This window comes from Pocillopora damicornis, chromosome 9 (genome assembly GCF_964200805.1).
Source record: "Pocillopora damicornis chromosome 9, jaPocDami1.2, whole genome shotgun sequence".
Taxonomy (NCBI): Eukaryota; Metazoa; Cnidaria; class Anthozoa; order Scleractinia; family Pocilloporidae; genus Pocillopora; species Pocillopora damicornis.
Genome location: NC_142678.1, coordinates 14526490 through 14543111, shown reverse-complemented (window position 1 = coordinate 14543111; position 16622 = coordinate 14526490). Strand labels below are relative to the sequence as shown.

Below are 16622 nucleotides of genomic sequence, written 5' to 3'. Positions count from 1 at the left end.
GCAATTAATTTTTTTAACTACTAGTGATTCGATAAAATGTCATTTATGCGCCTGTCCTCCAAAATCCCAATCAAACTGCCCTAATTGAGCCTCGTTTTCCGGATTCGCAGGGAAAGTATTCCGTTACTTGCACTCAAATTCACTCAAACTGAAACTAAGTCCACTAAACTGATAAAAAGATGATGGAAAGCGTAAACAGTCCAGGTAAGTTTCGAGAAGCTGAATCAATTTCTGAAGACAACTTTAATTTCTACACGTACAAGTTATCTCAAGCTGTTAGTGGGATCGCATTGGTGTCAATTATCTAACATGAAATATCTTCAAGACATCTGAATAAGTTTAAAAGAAACTTGTTCCCCTCAAAATATCATCGTTACATTCCTAACTATCGTTATTGCTGGCTGAGTAGGAGATAAAAAACATTAAAGTAAGAGTCTATTTTATTAAATGTGAGTTGAAAAGACACGAAATAGACGCGACACGCACTCTTTTCCTCGTTTTACGCTCTCGCACTCTTTTCGTCTCGCGCTCGTTTTCATATTATCATCAACTAGCTGTTTGGAAAACGAAATAAGGCGTCTCTCACCTTGTGTTTATTGCTTTTGCGATCATTTGAAACCCCAAAAATTGTGAGAAATGCTGTTTTTCAAGATCAGAAGGTTGCGATCCTTCTTAATTTAGATTGATATGAGAAACAATGGCCTAAATTTACTCTCCATGGTAAACTGGACGGCTGCGAGCTCAAGCCCTGTCTAAAAGGCATGTTTCACGCCATTAAAATAATCCTTAGCGTTGTGGGCTTCTTTGCCCGTGTGCATCGTCAAAGCCTTATCTTATATAAGTCTCCTTAAATTATATTTACTTTTAACCGCACACGATCCTTTAAATTATGTGATAAGACGTTTGCTCTACAAGCATGGATCTTAATATATTTAAAAACCCGAAGAGGCGCTTTCCGCTCAGCTAATATTCAAATTCGATTGAAATGCATATATTATGTATGGTTTTATCACACTTTTTTCTGCAATTAACTGATCGTCTTTGGTATCCCACATATGTCTATCGCTTGGATTAAATATTAGCATAAAATTAAAATGACGAAATATTTTAGTGGGAAGGAATTTCTACCCGATAAGTTGACATTTTGGCTTGAGATTGGGACTGTTAAGATTTGTTTGTATTGTAAAGGCAGATCCAGGACAACATCGGAAACACAGGAAATTTTGGCGCTCAACATGATGGTGCTGAGGGTCAATAGTGGTATTGTATTATTGTAAAAACAAAATCAATTTGAACAGAAATTACAAACCAAGAATTTTTGGCCGAGTGAAATGCGCCTCACCCTTAGCTTTTCCTTTAATCCCCTGACATTAAACCGGAAGTGAGTATGACATCCATGACATCCATACGTAGGAGCCCATCACTATTAAGTAACGAGATCCTGCCATATCGGTGTTATCCAGCAAACAGGTAATGAAAATATTTAAACTTATCTGGTAGATGATGTTATCTTGATATAACACCAAATTAAAAAGAAATGTGTATCAGTTAGAGGGGAGAAGAATGACCAATCAGATCTTGGGAGTTAAAGGGCTAATTTTAAGCTGATTATTGCACGAAGAAAACTAAAACTGTTGTCTGATAGATATAAAAAGAAGTAAGGATAAAATTACTTTGAGACCTTTATACAATGTTTCTACATGGAAGGGATGTGTGACCCTCTAAATCCGATCTTACTGCTTTTAAAATTTTTGGGAGGTAGTCCAATATGTTGCTATTTGAAATTTGAGCGAGAGTCTCTAAGGCTTCTTCTGTAAGCTTCTAGATGTTTAGAAGTACCCCGAACAGTTCAATTCCGGACAAGTAGATTCCATATTTGTGAGAGGAATTTCTGCCTGTTTGGAAAATTCGAAAAAATCGGAAAGCTCCCATTTTGCCTTCAACTGACCAGGTGCCTGTATAATATGGATGAGGATCTCTGAAGCGTGGAGGATCTGCTCTTTTATAATTAGTTTCAAGTTTTTTCCAATTCATTCCGTCATTGGATCCCTCCAGTTGCCAATGGGTAAGAACTGACTCTCCATCTCTTTTTCCGTGTCTTAAAGAGTAATGTGTGATTACAAGCCGATGGCTTGAGCCTAGATCAATGGACCACCATGAATCTTTCCTCTCCTCTGTTCCACTGGTAGTTCCTTTCTGATGGTCAAATATGTCACTTGCTTTACCTGGCCCATCGGAAGATCTAGAAGCATGCAGTTTTGATGTAACATCTCTCTTCAAATTGCAAATAACACCAGGGCAGTTTGTGGCAAATTCCTTTCCAGTTGGTAAGAAAACACCTAAAAGGAAAAAGAAAAGACAGCTAAATTACCGTCAAACTAACAAAAACCATCAAACTAATGCAGTCACCAATATTAAACAGTCGCTTAACCAGTATAAATGATAATCGAAAGCAATGTAACCAAAACTTTGTATCCATTCCTCCATCCATCCATCCGCCCCTCCACCTCTTCCTTTCTTCATTCCTCCCTTCCTCAATTCTTACATCCCTTCATTCCTTCATTCCATTATTTTTTTCATTCCTTCATTCCATTATTCCTTCATTCCATTATTCCTTCATTCTTTCACTCCTACATTCCTTCATTCTACATCCCTTCATTCCTTCATTCCTTTATTCCTACATCCCTTCATTCCTTCATTCCATTATTCCTTCATTCCTTCATTCCTTCATTCCTTCATTCCTTCATTCCATTATTCCTTCATTCCTTCACTCCTGCATTCCTACATCCCTTCATTCCATTATTACTTCATTCCATTATTCCTTCATTCCATTATTCCTTCACTCCTACATTCTTTCATTCCTTCAATCCTTCATTCTTTCATTCCCTCATTCCCTCATTCCTTCATTCCTAAATCCCTTCATTCCTTCATTCCTTCATTCCATTATTCCTTCATTCCTTCATTCCATTATTCCTTCATTCCTTCACTCCTGCATTCCTACATCCCTTCATTCCATTATTACTTCATTCCATTATTCCTTCACTCCTACATTCTTTCATTCCTTCAATCCTTCATTCTTTCATTCCTTCAATCCTTCATTCTTTCATTCCTTCATTCCTTCATTCCTTCATTACTTCATTCCTACATCTCTGCATTCCTTCATTCCTTCATTCCTTCATTCCTTCATTCCTTCATTCTTTCATTCCTTCATTTTTACATTCCTTCATTCCTTCATTCCTTCATTCCTACATCTCTGCATTCCTTCATTTCTTCATTCCTTCATTCCTTTATTCTTTCATTCCTTCATTCCTACATTCCTTCATTTTTACATTCCTTCATTCCTTCATTCCTACATCCCCTCATTTATTCATTCCTACATCTCTTCATTCCTTTATTCCTTCATTCCTTTCTTCTTATATTCCTTGATACTTACATCTTTTTATTCCTTCATTCCTTCATTTCTACATCTCTACATCCCTTCATTCCTTCGTTCCTTTATCATCCTGATGATGACTTCCTCTCAGGTTGTCGAAACGTTAGTCACCACTACCGACAACTTTCCTTCTCAGGAATCGACTTACCCGGACGATCAATCTACATTATTACATATTTTATGCCGTGGCATAAGTGATCACATAGGACTCAACCTCCTTAACATGAAACAGACGAACAATCGAGGTGAAGGTATAGTTATCATATTGAATATTTCTTCCTCTATCCCAACTAACTCTCACATATGTACTTACGACTTTCGAAGTTGATGTACTTTTTAAGCTCCTCGTGAAGCCTCTTGCACTCTAGCTCGCTATTGTTCACTCTCTTGGAAAGCTGTTCAATTCTAGTCAAGAGCATACCATTTTCAGCCTTGAGCCGTTCCTGTTCTTTTGCACCGGTTTGAACAAGTAACGCCTTTTCCAGCTCCTCCTTCTCGGCCAATAACTTTTCAATCCGAGCCATGATTTTCTTGTTTTCTTCCATGACTTCAGTTTTCTTTTTCTCCATTTCAGCTTTCTTTTTGGAGAGTCTTTCTTTCTGCCTCTGCTGTTTTTCGTTGGTTTTCTTTAAGTTGCCAATTTCAAGCTCGTTTTCTTTGATTTTCTTATCCTTTTCTTTTTTATCCTCGTCCCACTTTTTCTTATCCTCTTTGTGCTTGAGCTCGAGTTGGCTGATTTTGTTTTTAATTGTTTCTCTTTTTGTCTTAATGTCGTTAAGCTCCTTTTCCAAATCAGGACACCGCAAGCATGCTTGGCTTCCTATAAAAACACCAACACCCAGTGAAGATCAATGAGATATTAATGAGTCCTCGATTACATAAGTCCTGTTTACAGTAACGTGTGATCTGACCAGCTTCATCCAGATCGCTGGATGGTTGTATCTCCCCCTGTTTTCATTTATAGCCAGCTTGTGGGTTATGACCTATTTCAGCATCCATTTTAGCCAATCAAATTCTCTAACTCGACCATTTTCCAGACCTTTTGTGACACTGCCATTCGATAGAAAAGTATATTTACCGAAGACATGTATTAACATGTATTAACGCGGGGTCAAACATTGAACAGTCTGCTCAAAGAAGCCACTGAAGTTAAAGTATGTGCAATTTTATCTCTTGCAGACTATGATAAAAGTCACAAAACAAATGAAGACGAACCGTTTCTGATCCATTATCCTATATTGAAAACTAAAACAAAAATATCAAGCTTGTAGTGAAGGAAGCTGCGCAGTTCAAACTTACCTTCATACAAAAGTTGTATGGTCGCTCCTTCGTTCTTCTGCCTTTCCCCATGTCTTTGCCCGGCGTCTTTCTGGCTTCGGTCAGCCATTCCACCCTTCTGTCTTGCACTTGAACGCCTCTCACTTGTTTCCTCCCATGCACTATTTTCGGGCTGCAATGATTTACCCGTGATTTCCTTCTGGTTTTCAGAGATCATTTTGATGTTTTCTTGCACAACCCGTAGACCCTCTTCCATCTGGTCACAGATTTTTCCCAAGCGGGTCGTTTCTTGCATCAGAACCTCCTTATCGGCGGTTTTTTCAGTCGAAAGGTATGTTTCCAGCCTTTTAATTGTGGTTTCTAAGCCCTGGACCCTTGTTTCTATATGTTGTCGCTCATCCTCACCCTTTTCTGTCAGCATTTCTTGTAGGCTTTTGGTAAATTCTCTTAGTTCTTTAACTGTTGTGTCGTGTTTCTGTTTCTCGTTCTGTAGGCCCGTCCTCAAAAGGTCAACTTCCCTTCGCAATTTCGAACTTTGTACTCGCGCACAGTGTAACCCAGCCTCCACTTTCTCTGTCTCTATAAATATCGAGGTAAAAAGGTTGCATTTGATTAAACCCCCATAATAAATGTATAGGCACTTTCTCAACAAATTTACCGCTAGTATTAAAATGTTAAAGATTTTTTGGGAAATAATTTTTTTGTGAGGGCTCTGGACTAGAGAGGCTCTAATCGTAAACACGAACTGCAATGCTTTCGCCCCCCCAAAATAATTTTACATTGGCAAGCAGATGGACTGTAGAAGCGTTTACTTTCAGTCAAAGCCTACCTTTATTGTATTCTTTTTAACCTTAAGTTTCTTGTATACTCAGATTGTCCTTTCTTAACGAAACAAAATATGTTCAAAACTGCCTGAAATGCAAGCTGTAGTAGGCTATGAAACCTCATGGTATCGCTAAGAGGCAATCTGTTAGACTCTCCCTTCCAACTCAAGTTTTCATGAAGAACATGAATAGACATGTCAATGAATGAGTTCGCATGAAAACAGGAAATTACATACCAACGAGCCTTTGAGCGGCATTTCTCTTCCCTATTTTCTCCAGAGCATCTGTAAGATTTCCCAAAGTTGCTCCAGTCCCGTTTCTTTGTTTCCATCTGTCTAGCACTTGCCACGCCCTTTCTCGACATAAGGTGTAATCATTTTCAACATTACGAACCACAGCTGATGGGAGCCTCAACTGAGTACCCAGATCTCTCCAAGAAGCGCCCACGTCATCACATATTAACATCATGTGGCTTGAAGTGACAGTTGCATGTCCATACTGTATACCACTAGAAGTGTCTGTGAAAATAAGTATCCAATTGAAATAAAAAAAATATATATGTATGCTACCAGAAAAGGATAAAATGGATGAAACTATGGAACCAAAGAAAGGTGCAGGTTTGGAAAAAACTGCCTAACGGACCAGTCATTAGTTATCGCTCTGGGTGGAGAGGGGGTGGGGTAAGGTGGGGTAAGAAGGGGTTTTAAGGGCGGGATTGTATATATATTCTTATTGTCATAAGAATATTGCGGAGCCTTATGGGGTATCAGGTAAATTTTATCGCAACACGAGCAAAATCCTCCAAACCCTCCTCCCCCCAGAGCATAAATAATGACCAGTCCCTTAGTTGTCATAACTACGTCAACAATTTTCGACATAGAGGGAACAGGTGCTGCATTTTTAGAATTACATGAAATAAAAGGTTAGAGAACCTTCACTACTTGTAACTGATGTCTCCATCTTCCCAACAAGATCGCCTTGAATTTAGCCAAGCTGCGATAACGTCCAAGCCTCTAACTTGCTTATAATTACCTAAAGCAAGCGAAAAAAATAAGGTAAACAACACATCCGACTTTACAGCTTACAGGGCATTAACAAAAAGTGTATGTAATTACCACGGCGTGAACTCTGAGGTTGTTCAAGATAAATTGTCAGCAGGATCATTTTGAATGATCGTGGAGAAACTTTAAAACTTCATGTTAATGAAACATAACAACGAAAATATAAGATATATGATTAAAAAAAACCCTTAAAAACAATGGGGAAGTAGGAGGGATAATGGCGTAAGTCGGCTGAGGACATAAGGTTGTTACCGTCATGCCAACGAGGTCAGTTCTAAGGAAGCACGTGGTTTTAGTGGATATCTCCATAAGAATATTAACGATGGTCAGTAAAAGAAAGGATGCGGATGAAGACCTATATATGTGTATACTGGCTGTTACTAATTTTATGAATTTTGATTACAACTGAGGAATGGATAATCAGCGGAGTAGTTTAGCACGTCGGTAATGAAATGCGCTTAGCTTTAATGAAATTATAACGAACGAAAAGCACACTTCATCAGCACACAGACAAGAAAAAATTCGATTAGAATTTTATCACAGTATGACTTCTCATAGACGATTCAGTGTGCATCTTGCCTCGTTACGTTTATAGTAAAGTAAGTGTTCGATTTACATCCTAAGAATAAGAGGACATAAAAGGCACTGGCTGATGGAAACTTTGTATTTCAAATGCAGTTTCTGTGGTTTCCGAATTTCGTATGTAATTGGTCACTTGAAAATTAAATTCCTTCGCATAGGCTAGGCGATCATGCTCATGAAATTGCTTTAGAGGCAATATTTGCTTTGTCAAAAATCTAGCTTGTTCCAATCAATAAAGGACCTTTGGGTGCAACTGACAGCACTACTTGGATTAGGTCTTTCTTATAGCCACATATTTCGTCAAAGGTTACTATACAGTTGCTATGTTTTTAGCGTCTGTTTGTTAGTTTTTATTTTAATCGGGTTAACGACGCACGTCAGAGAGAAATGGCAATAAAACAAACATTCACTTCATTCATTCTATATTTTAAAGCGTTGGCCGGCGTCAATTCGTAGAACTGGATAGCCGAGAAACAAAATAGATGAAAATCGTGAATAATATTTCCCCAGGCCTCAAAAACTCATTTGATAGGAGTTTGGTGTTATTGTTTTATCTCAAGCGCCTATACGTTCCTGTCTTGTAACTCAAATGTTCTCAAGAGATAGCTATCAGCTTCTAAAATAAAATGGGAGATGTTGCGTAAACCTTCGTAGCTGAAGCTTTTACCAGCACTGACCGTCGACCAATTATCTTTGTAGCTTTGAAGAGCAGAGGTATTCGTTTTTATTCCCCATTATTTTGCTTTGATCGATTCAGGACACTACATCGACTGTCTCCGCACCATAACAACCGGTGGTCTATAAAAAACGCAACGAATCTAAGCTTTTCTATCGGTAGAGTTTCCTTTTAAAAAACTTGTTCTCTTATAGAGTTTGTCTCTCACCTCATATGGTACACTTCGAGCCCGTTATTCCATCTTAAAGTTGCGCTTTTTACCGCTGCCATTGGGAGTGCTGACAAAACTTACTTTTACGATAACAAGGAAAATATTCGCTCTCTGAGCCATCTGATCTGCCTCATGCCCTCAGGTCACTACTCCGATCACTTTACACCTTTATCCGGCGACTAAATGGATGAGTGAGCCCTAAAATTCCTAACCTTTTAAAGAGCCTCATGCATTTCTTTATTCTTTTTAAAGAGTCACGAATGACAGTCGACAGAATAGGTAAAGCTAATCATCGATAGAAAATCACTGTCGTGTATCACTGAGAATCATATGTTGCCTTTCTAACTCCTTACTCGAAGGACAGATCAGGATAAATTCCATCCTTTGGCAACAAATGTTCTTTGTCAAGGAGACAGTTCACAGGACCGCTGAAGTAACTGAGTAATCCCCTCGGGATATAACCTGATGTAGTACGAATTTCTCCCAGTAACTCATAAAAGAGTGTACGGAGTCCGGTGAGAAGAATATAGACATGAAAGGATTAAAGAAATTGAGTGGCATTTTGAAGAGTCAAAATACTTGAGGGAAGACAGTCAGTTAATCTTTTTACGCGTACGCTCAATGTACTGCTTGATCAAAGTTCAAAATTCCACGGCAAGTTGGGAGCAACTTTTGGCAGTGTGGTAAGTCCCAAATCAGCACCTCAATAAAGTTAATATATCTGCAACCAAAACAATAGGTCAAAGGGGTATTCTAGTATTTAATTGGCTGGGAAAATGGCTGATAAGGACGCTGTAATTACACACCTGAGAGTTAACGTTAGATAATGAGGTGACCGTCTTATATGAAGATTTATGGCTTATTTTCGGCCTTTTTCTAACAAACATAGTGCTATTGTTCCACTAATGAACGGAAGGTCTTATAAGTGATACGAAGTTTCATTCAAAGCTAGGTTGTTGTGAACAAATTGCTCCAGATTGGAACATTGAAGTTAAGCCGATTGCGCATTTCAGGAAGAATATTGACACGCGTCGGGTCTGATGCGAAGACGAAACTCCCTACACTTCATGTTGAAAGAACAAGTGCAAGGTAGGTTGTAAACTCGTCCATCTTAAGCGTGAATGACACTTTCAGTTTTTTAGGCCTTTGATACAAGGTCTGACGTTGTACATCGTAAAATCTTGTGCAATGATACCGTTGACCTTTCAAAGGCGCCGCGAAATTCTTTTTGTATGAGACACGTCTCTTGTCATATGACTGAAAATGTTGTTTCATCCAGCTTATTCACGTTACCCAAAAATTTAATCTCATTAAGGCAAATTTCAACAACTTTCTTTAAACTTAATTTAGGTGAACGATATGCAATTACTCTTCTCAGAGACAATTATTCGAACGATATTCTGAACTCTTCCTCGTTAGCAGTGAATGACAATGAATGACAATTGTTGGGGCAGAAATTCAGATGGGGGGGGGGGTGAGGGGGACTGCTTTGCACGTTTCACGGGTTTAAAAAAATGATCATGAGGGAATCACGGCAATTAACATTAAATCTCTACGGTTCGTATAAAATAACATGATTTTAAGGACGTCAGATGTTCCGTATTATAGGTTACTAGGCCTTTGGCTCCCTATCGACGGTTATTTCCAATCCTTTAATTTGGAAGTAATTTAGCTGAAAAAAATGAATGTTAAAACACTCAAGTGGTTTCTTTCACTGGCTTCACTTGTGGTTTCAATTTGTTCAATTGAAAGTTTTCTTGCGTTACCTGTTACTTCCTACTCCATTTCTTCGTCAATTCTTTCATCAAAAATATTTTTCATCGAGCTTTTCTTCCATTACATTGGGTAATCTATAATGTTGAGACCTCAAGAACACGAGAGATACTGAAGTTCAGCCAATTTGGGGTTGCTAGACACGAGATTTACGAATCGATCTCTTTTGCTGTAAGAATTCAAAATTGTGATAACGAGACAGTAACTTAAGTTGAGGATCTCTACAGAAAATTATTGTTCGTTGACAAGGCTGCCTTAACAAAACCCCTTTTTAAAGCTCATATACAAACTCTGCAAACTCAATCTCAAAATGGACCAGCTTTAGTTAGCTAGGGACAAATGTCTGCTTCCCCTAATTAAATACCGTGACTGAGAGGAATGACGTCGAGACATTTTGGATAACTTTTTATGACGTTAAGACGGAATGGACCATTTCTCATGATGCACAAATCATTGCGTAACTCCTTTAAAAGCGTGCTGTAGAAAATCCATCTAAATTTCTTGAAAAACTTAATCGTAAGAGTAAAAAAAAAGAAGAAACATTTACTGAAGTATATAACATATTATTTTCAGAGAGAATCTGAAAGAAGATGAATGACAGGCATCGGAAAATTTTGCACCAGTGTTGGTCGGAGTTCAGAAAAGACCTGGAACCAAAGAATCTATTACCTGAATTAACTTCTGTAGTGAACGTCACAGACGCACGAGAGGTGCTTGAAAAGAGCACAAGAAATGAGAGGGTAGACAAGCTGGTAACAGAAATACTTCCACGTAGAGGAAATAATGCTTTTAATGTATTTGTGGAAGGACTGAAGAAGACACAGCCACACCTAGCTGTTACTTTGAAAAATGCAGGTAAATATGTTATGGCAATTCTTGATTCAACAGCTTTTTTTCGATTTTCTTTGCGATTGTAAATAGCAGTCTAATTCATTTTTTCTAATATTAATCAACATCGGGCAACATGGAGACCAAAGGAGTACACTGCAGCAGCACATTTAATCTGTTAGGTTGCGCCTTAAAAGTCCTTTTCAACTATTTTCTTTGATATCGTAAAACAGGTTTTGATTGGTCATAGCCTGTGGTAAATAACTCTTTCAAAAAAGAAAAGTAATCATTCGTCTCACGATGTGGTCACTTCGGCTGTGGATCACCACGTTTCGACTGATACTGTTAGTCATCTTCAGGCGAAGTACAGTACAATGCATCAACTTATGAAAAGACCGAAGGCGCAGCTAAGGAGAGTCCGGTTTCCGCTGTTATTGTTAACCTCTACATGAAGAGTTTTATAGAACAAGCAGTAACTTAATCAGTCACTTCATCAGTCACTTAGTCCGTGAGAGCATAGAATGCTTCCTACAGCATTTAAACCACCAACAGCCTTTCATTCGCTTCACAATGGAGACGGAGAGCGGTCGTTTCATGCCCAATTCACTTGATTCGTACCCAGTTTGATTTGGTTCGTACCCAAACCGCTGATCGATTCTTTCCCATCCTAACATACATTTATATAAAGTATATCACGCGCGAGCGCGGGAACAGACGTCAAGTGTTGCGCACGACAAGTAAGTAGAGTCAAGCGAATAAGATACAAGAAAATTTTGTTTTGTATACTTGTGACTTCATAACAGACACAATTAAGTTATTGCCTAGGGTAAGACAGGTGTGAAATTTTTAGTACAATGGCCTGGTGTTTATAGTTGTTAATTTCTTGACAATAACATCTAGTGCAAGTGTGTTTTTTTTCCGTCCCTTTGCTATCAAGGGTACTAACTTCGGAATTCTCATAGAAAACCAGGGGGAGAGCTGACTGTTGCAGGGCCGGAAAAAGCCGTTCGACTCTAGTGCACTTGTACGGTTTTGTTGCAAAAGAAAAAAAACATTGCTCGCTTTTGTTGTAAAAATGAGTGACAGCAGTAAACACAAATGAGAAAACATGTGACGTTTTTCGATGAATTCTGAGTTTCGTCCTAGTGTATATTTATTGAAGAATCAATTTTTGGTTTTCCCGCGCTTGCCAGTCTGTGGCATTAATTAAAACAAGCTGCGCTTTGTCCGAACATCATCAAATATTTTCACATCCGGCCCTCCCACTCAGTCAATAAGTACCTAAATATGCATCTGGTGGAAATATTGCTTGCGTCTGTCCAACGACTTTCCGTTCCAGGCTCGGCGGTCGCCCTTCAGAAATGGACGTTACGTTAGCATAAGTTAATTAGTGCAGGTAATATTGCTATTCACAATAGGAAACCGACCTTACTTTTATCATACTTAACATGGAAAAGATACTTTATTAGTTTGGGTACAAAACGGCTCAACTGACTGGGTACTAAACGACTTAGCTGTATACAAAAAGACTGGGTACCAGACGACCGGTAATCGTCACCTTTGCCGATTACCAGAAAAAAGTTGCTATTATTCTGTTGATAAGTAGGTAAAGCCTCCAAAAGCGAAGTCGGAAAGTCTCCTTTAAATGGTTCTCCTTTAGTCTCCTTTATTAAATGGTTCCATCTTCCCTTATAAGACACGTAATTATGAGCATGAGTTGACTGCAGTAATTATTAACCTGTGTTACTTATCTCATTTCCAGAAATAAAAATGATGGAGGAAGAGCTTAAGAATGAAAGAGCAAGTAGTGCGATGAGAAGTAACCAAGTTGATGAAGCAACAGAAGCTTTGGAAAAAGAGAAAAAAGAGCATGAGGAAACACAAAGGAGACTCGAAGAAATAACTCGTCAAAACGAAGCTCTGATCGAGAATTACAGAAAAGGTTTGGCGTTTAAGACTGAAATTGAAAGTTGAAAGAAGAGCTATCATACCAACACCTGTTAACGGAAAACACTTTTGGTAGTTCAAAGGAAACATGTTTTTCTTAGTCTACGCTCGTAAGAAAGATAATATCTTTCCTTAGAAAAACCATATTGTCAGGAATGGGTAATTTGATTCATGTCTAAGAGGTGTACAGTTTGTTTCTCTTGCAGAAAGAGAAGTTATAGAGAAAGAGCTGATCAACGAAAAAGAAGGATGCGTGAAGTTAAAGAAACAAGTTCTTGAAATGAAGGGAGCTTTTGAGAAAAAGCAGCAAGAGAATAAAGAAAAGCAGAAAGTAATCGAAGAACTTGGGAGACAACAAGAGAAACTAGATGCTGAAAGCAAAGCAGAAATTAAGAAGCTGTCAGGTAAAGAAGACACTTTTTCTAATACTGAATGTGTACCCTGAATAGAAGTTTTAGTTTATCGAATCGAAAAGGGATTGCAATCGCTGCATTTTATTCCAAATTGTCAACGAAACTTGTGATATAGAGAAGCTAAATATTACAGAAAAATGGGCATAACATTTGACTCGGTCTCACAAAGCCTGAAAGAGGCTCTCATCACCCCCGAGCACAGGCAGGTAACTATACGAACAGTCAGGGAAGGAATGATTCTCGTGGGTTATTTGCTGCAATCCGATTGCAGAAAAGACTGAAGTTATTTTTTTAAATTTCAGCTTGCCTGTGAGGATCATTTTAGCCGCAACTTAGGTCACTGTATGATTTAATTCATTAAAATTGTTATGAGATTCCTCTGCGGGAACGCGGAATTCACTGAAAGATGCCTAGCTTCCAACATGTGGCTTCGTTGCTCAGTTGGTAGTTGCGCCCAACCAGAATCCGGGAGGAGGCGTGGGTTCGAATCCTCTTAAGGCTTGAATTTGTCAGGCCTCTAGTATGTAATTACTTAAATTGCAGTTAGCCTGCGACAATCGTTCAGATTTACTTCGAGAGATCTCGTTTTTCCTCCGTTTCGTCCACCAATTATGAATTTGCTTGTTTTTAAAGAGAAGAATAACTCGTATCAGGAAAAAATTAAAGGCCTGAACTCTACGCTCAAAAATCTTAAAAAGGAATCAGATAAGATGGAGAAAGAAAAAAAGGAACAGAAGTCAAAGCTTAATGCGAAAGAGCAAGAATTAGCCAAGCTGAAAGACCAGTTAAAGAAAGAAGAATCGGAAAATAAAAAAGTTTCTGAAGAAGTTGAAAAACTTAAAGAAGATAATGACCAGTTGAGGAAAGATTTGGATGCCGAAAAGAAGAAGCTGAAAGAAACAGAGGAGGAATTGCGGGCAGAGACTAAAGCTAAGGGAGATGCCTTGAATGAACTGGAGAAATTGAGAGAAGGGTGCGGACGTAAGTAACCTGTTTTTAGTAAGCGCACGTTCATTGAAGAGCTACGGATCTTCATGAACACTGTGTCTAAATTTAATCTATTTTTTTTAGGGACCTCTTCATTAGCATTTTAAATCCAAGAATTAATAAATATCTAACTTTTCCTTATAATATCAATGGATTATCCCGCAAATATTGATGGTCGAAATTTTTAGAGTTAGGCTATTCTAAAGAGTTTCAAGTCGCCTAAGACCGCGAAATCGAAGGGTGTGAGGTTCGAATTCCAGTCCAGAGTGGGACTAAGATAGTTGTTTCTTTGTTCCAAGCTCGTGAAAAATTTAAAAGATTTTTCTTCAGGCTCTTCATCATTTAACTTTTATTTTTTCTACAATGTCATTACTTCCATCACTGGGTGACTAACCTACTTCTTTGACCATAGGAGCAGCAAAAAAATTGATGGATTTCTTGCTCCGCGTATCTGAAGTATTTGAAGAATAATCTATCGGTTGATTGATTGATCTGTCAATGCTATCGGCTTGAGAAGCCACGGCAAGCGTAGAATGCTTTTACCTCAGAACAACCTGACAACAAAGGAGTTTATCTTACTTTCTGGTGTCCACTCGGGGAACATTTTTTCACCTAATTTTGTTTTTATTTATGCAGGTGTTTTTAACTATAAAAAAGATTTTGACCGATGTGGAGTTATTTATGCGATGGGAATGAATTTCGGAGCTAATCGGCGTTGGGTAAATCCCAGCAAGAGTGGTGTATCCACAAGAGTAAGTGCCTCAAGATCATCTGACGAAGTAGGCTCGGCAACTGATCTGCTTGAACGTTGTCATAAACAGGGGAAGATAAGCGGTACCAAAAACGTGAAGGAATCATGGTGGTGTGTTGCCTTGAGCGAGAAATACTCATTGTATCTCACACATTATACTCTAAGACACGGTCTGGGCAACGGTGGTTCATTCCTCCGTAATTGGCAGCTCGAAGGGTCGTTTGACGGGTCTACCTGGGAAGTGTTAAAGAAACACCATAATGATAGCAAGCTATGTGAACCGTCTTCGTATACCGCTACCTGGCCAATTGAAGGAGAAGTTGGAGCTTATCGGTTTTTTCGAGTTGTTCAGAAAGGAAAGAATTCCTCGAACGAATATGGTATTTACCTATCTGGAATTGAACTGTACGGTGTACTTATGAAAGGTTACAATAGTTAACAAGTATGTCAGTAATTCAAGAATGTTGAAGAACCTAAGGATTCGGAAAGCTTTGGGCATTTTCAATTTTTTGATATTACTTTCTTCATTGGAAAAAAACCCCTCTATTCAAGGAACATCTTAGTCTCTTTTAAAAAAGTTTAGACGTTGTTTAACAAAACCGTATCCTAAACAATGCTCGATTTAACGGAACCTTTTATCCGTACATTTATTTTTGTGAACAGCGTCAAGAGGGCCGAAAAAGGGCAATTAATCAGTTAATTAAAACTCCTCTAGAGAGATCCTGAGGCCCACTGATTGCGTAAAACTGTGATTTAGCTTAGACCCCTAAAAACGAACTTAAACCTGGAATGCGTTATTTGCAAACGCGGCAAGAGACTGCGTTCTACAAGATGAAGGTGTTGGGGGAGGGGGGGGGGGTATAATTTTCCAACCACCGATCATTGAAAAGAAACTCATGTTTAAAACTGTTTCGACCCAAGGAGGTCTTCAGTGTAGTACTCAGGCGAGGAATAAAACGATAATTTTATGGTCATTTTCTTACTACGAATTTAGTGTCTTCTTACCTGACGGCTTTAGTCTGATTTCAAGAGCCTAATTCCTTGTCTTTCAAGTAGAACATTCCCAAAGCATAGCAGTATTCCTTTGATACCTCATCTAAATAAAGAAAATGCTATCAAACCTTCGTAACTCCGTGAAGCTTTTACTTTTACAGTCGCAAAGAAAAAGAAAACTCTCAGTACTAAGGGGAATCTAAGTCTAAATAACAAACGATTTCATTATAACGCACCCTCTGATCAGTTGAAATGGCAGTACAGAGGCACCTAACCCAAATTGAACTCGAAGATTCTTTATAGCCTAAACAAGAGCGCAAATGACGAACTATCTTTCGGCGATAACGTGGAATGCTGCAGCTGCTACTGCTGCTGCTACTGCTACTACTACTACTAATAACAAAAGTATTAGTAATACTACTGCTTCTACTGATAATACTAATAACAATAATTATTATAATGATGATAATAAAAAAGAATAGTAATAATAATATATAGTAACAGGATTTAGCAGTGGACATTCCACAAGGTGGCTCTTCTTGTCCATTGTTTCCAGGTCGAACTGCAATTTAGAGTGTTGGTTTTTGTGGAGGTAGGAAAACCGGGAGATCAGGGGAAAACCGTCGGAGCAAGGACGAGAACCAACAACAAACTCAACCCACATGCAACATCATGCAGGCACGGAAATTGAACACAGGCCACTTGAGTGGGAGGCGAGCGCTCTCACCACTGCGCTATCCCCGTGGATTGATATTTCGTATTTCAAACAGAATATCATAGAAAAGTAGTCAAAGGGATTCTGTCACAAAAGCTGATTCCTGTCAGTTTATACAAGAATCTGTATTTCTCCTTTAGATTTCCGGGG

At 38.6% G+C, this 16622-nt stretch overlaps 2 protein-coding genes across 8 annotated transcripts; one reads left to right on the top strand and one right to left on the bottom strand.

Annotated features, from left to right (window-relative positions):
- Nucleotides 1-228: 228 nt before the first annotated feature.
- Nucleotides 229-8227, bottom strand: LOC113679414 (uncharacterized). Of its 5 annotated transcripts, none has more exons than XM_089182137.1 (7): nt 8063-8185; nt 7825-7976; nt 6468-6567; nt 5772-6053; nt 4733-5290; nt 3747-4253; nt 229-2339 (listed from the first exon to the last, which is right to left on the bottom strand). In XM_089182137.1, the coding sequence occupies exons 3-7, from the start codon at nt 6493-6495 to the stop codon at nt 1822-1824; spliced, it is 1893 nt and encodes a 630-aa protein (XP_089038263.1). In that variant the 5' UTR covers nt 6496-6567; nt 7825-7976; nt 8063-8185; the 3' UTR covers nt 229-1821. The 5 variants fall into 5 exon arrangements, with proteins under 5 accessions (XP_089038263.1, XP_089038264.1, XP_089038266.1 ...); XM_089182138.1 differs by having other exon boundaries at nt 7846-7976; XM_089182140.1 differs by having other exon boundaries at nt 7856-7976.
- A 416-nt stretch (nt 8228-8643) lies between these two features.
- Nucleotides 8644-15735, top strand: LOC149040324 (uncharacterized). Of its 3 annotated transcripts, none has more exons than XM_089183359.1 (7): nt 8644-8748; nt 9014-9154; nt 10412-10693; nt 12429-12608; nt 12820-13017; nt 13660-14007; nt 14650-15735. In XM_089183359.1, the coding sequence occupies exons 3-7, from the start codon at nt 10429-10431 to the stop codon at nt 15201-15203; spliced, it is 1545 nt and encodes a 514-aa protein (XP_089039485.1). In that variant the 5' UTR covers nt 8644-8748; nt 9014-9154; nt 10412-10428; the 3' UTR covers nt 15204-15735. The 3 variants fall into 3 exon arrangements, with proteins under 3 accessions (XP_089039485.1, XP_089039487.1, XP_089039486.1); XM_089183361.1 differs by having other exon boundaries at nt 8646-8748; nt 9079-9154; XM_089183360.1 differs by having other exon boundaries at nt 8669-8748; nt 9018-9154.
- The last annotated feature ends 887 nt before the right edge of the window (nt 15736-16622 follow it).

Bases quoted from the DNA above. Each gene is read 5' to 3' on its own strand.
- LOC149040324 (XM_089183359.1), top strand. From the start codon at position 10,429: ATGAATGACAGGCATCGGAAAATTTTGCACCAGTGTTGGTCGGAGTTC. The intron at 10,694-12,428 runs GTAAATATGTTA...TCTCATTTCCAG, and splicing joins TGTTACTTTGAAAAATGCAG to AAATAAAAATGATGGAGGAA. The intron at 12,609-12,819 runs GTTTGGCGTTTA...TTTCTCTTGCAG, and splicing joins GATCGAGAATTACAGAAAAG to AAAGAGAAGTTATAGAGAAA.
- LOC113679414 (XM_089182139.1), bottom strand. From the start codon at position 6,495: ATGGAGACATCAGTTACAAGTAGTGAAG. The intron at 5,291-5,771 runs GTATGTAATTTC...CGATATTTATAG, and splicing joins TGCCGCTCAAAGGCTCGTTG to AGACAGAGAAAGTGGAGGCT. The intron at 4,254-4,732 runs GTAAGTTTGAAC...GTGTTTTTATAG, and splicing joins CATACAACTTTTGTATGAAG to GAAGCCAAGCATGCTTGCGG.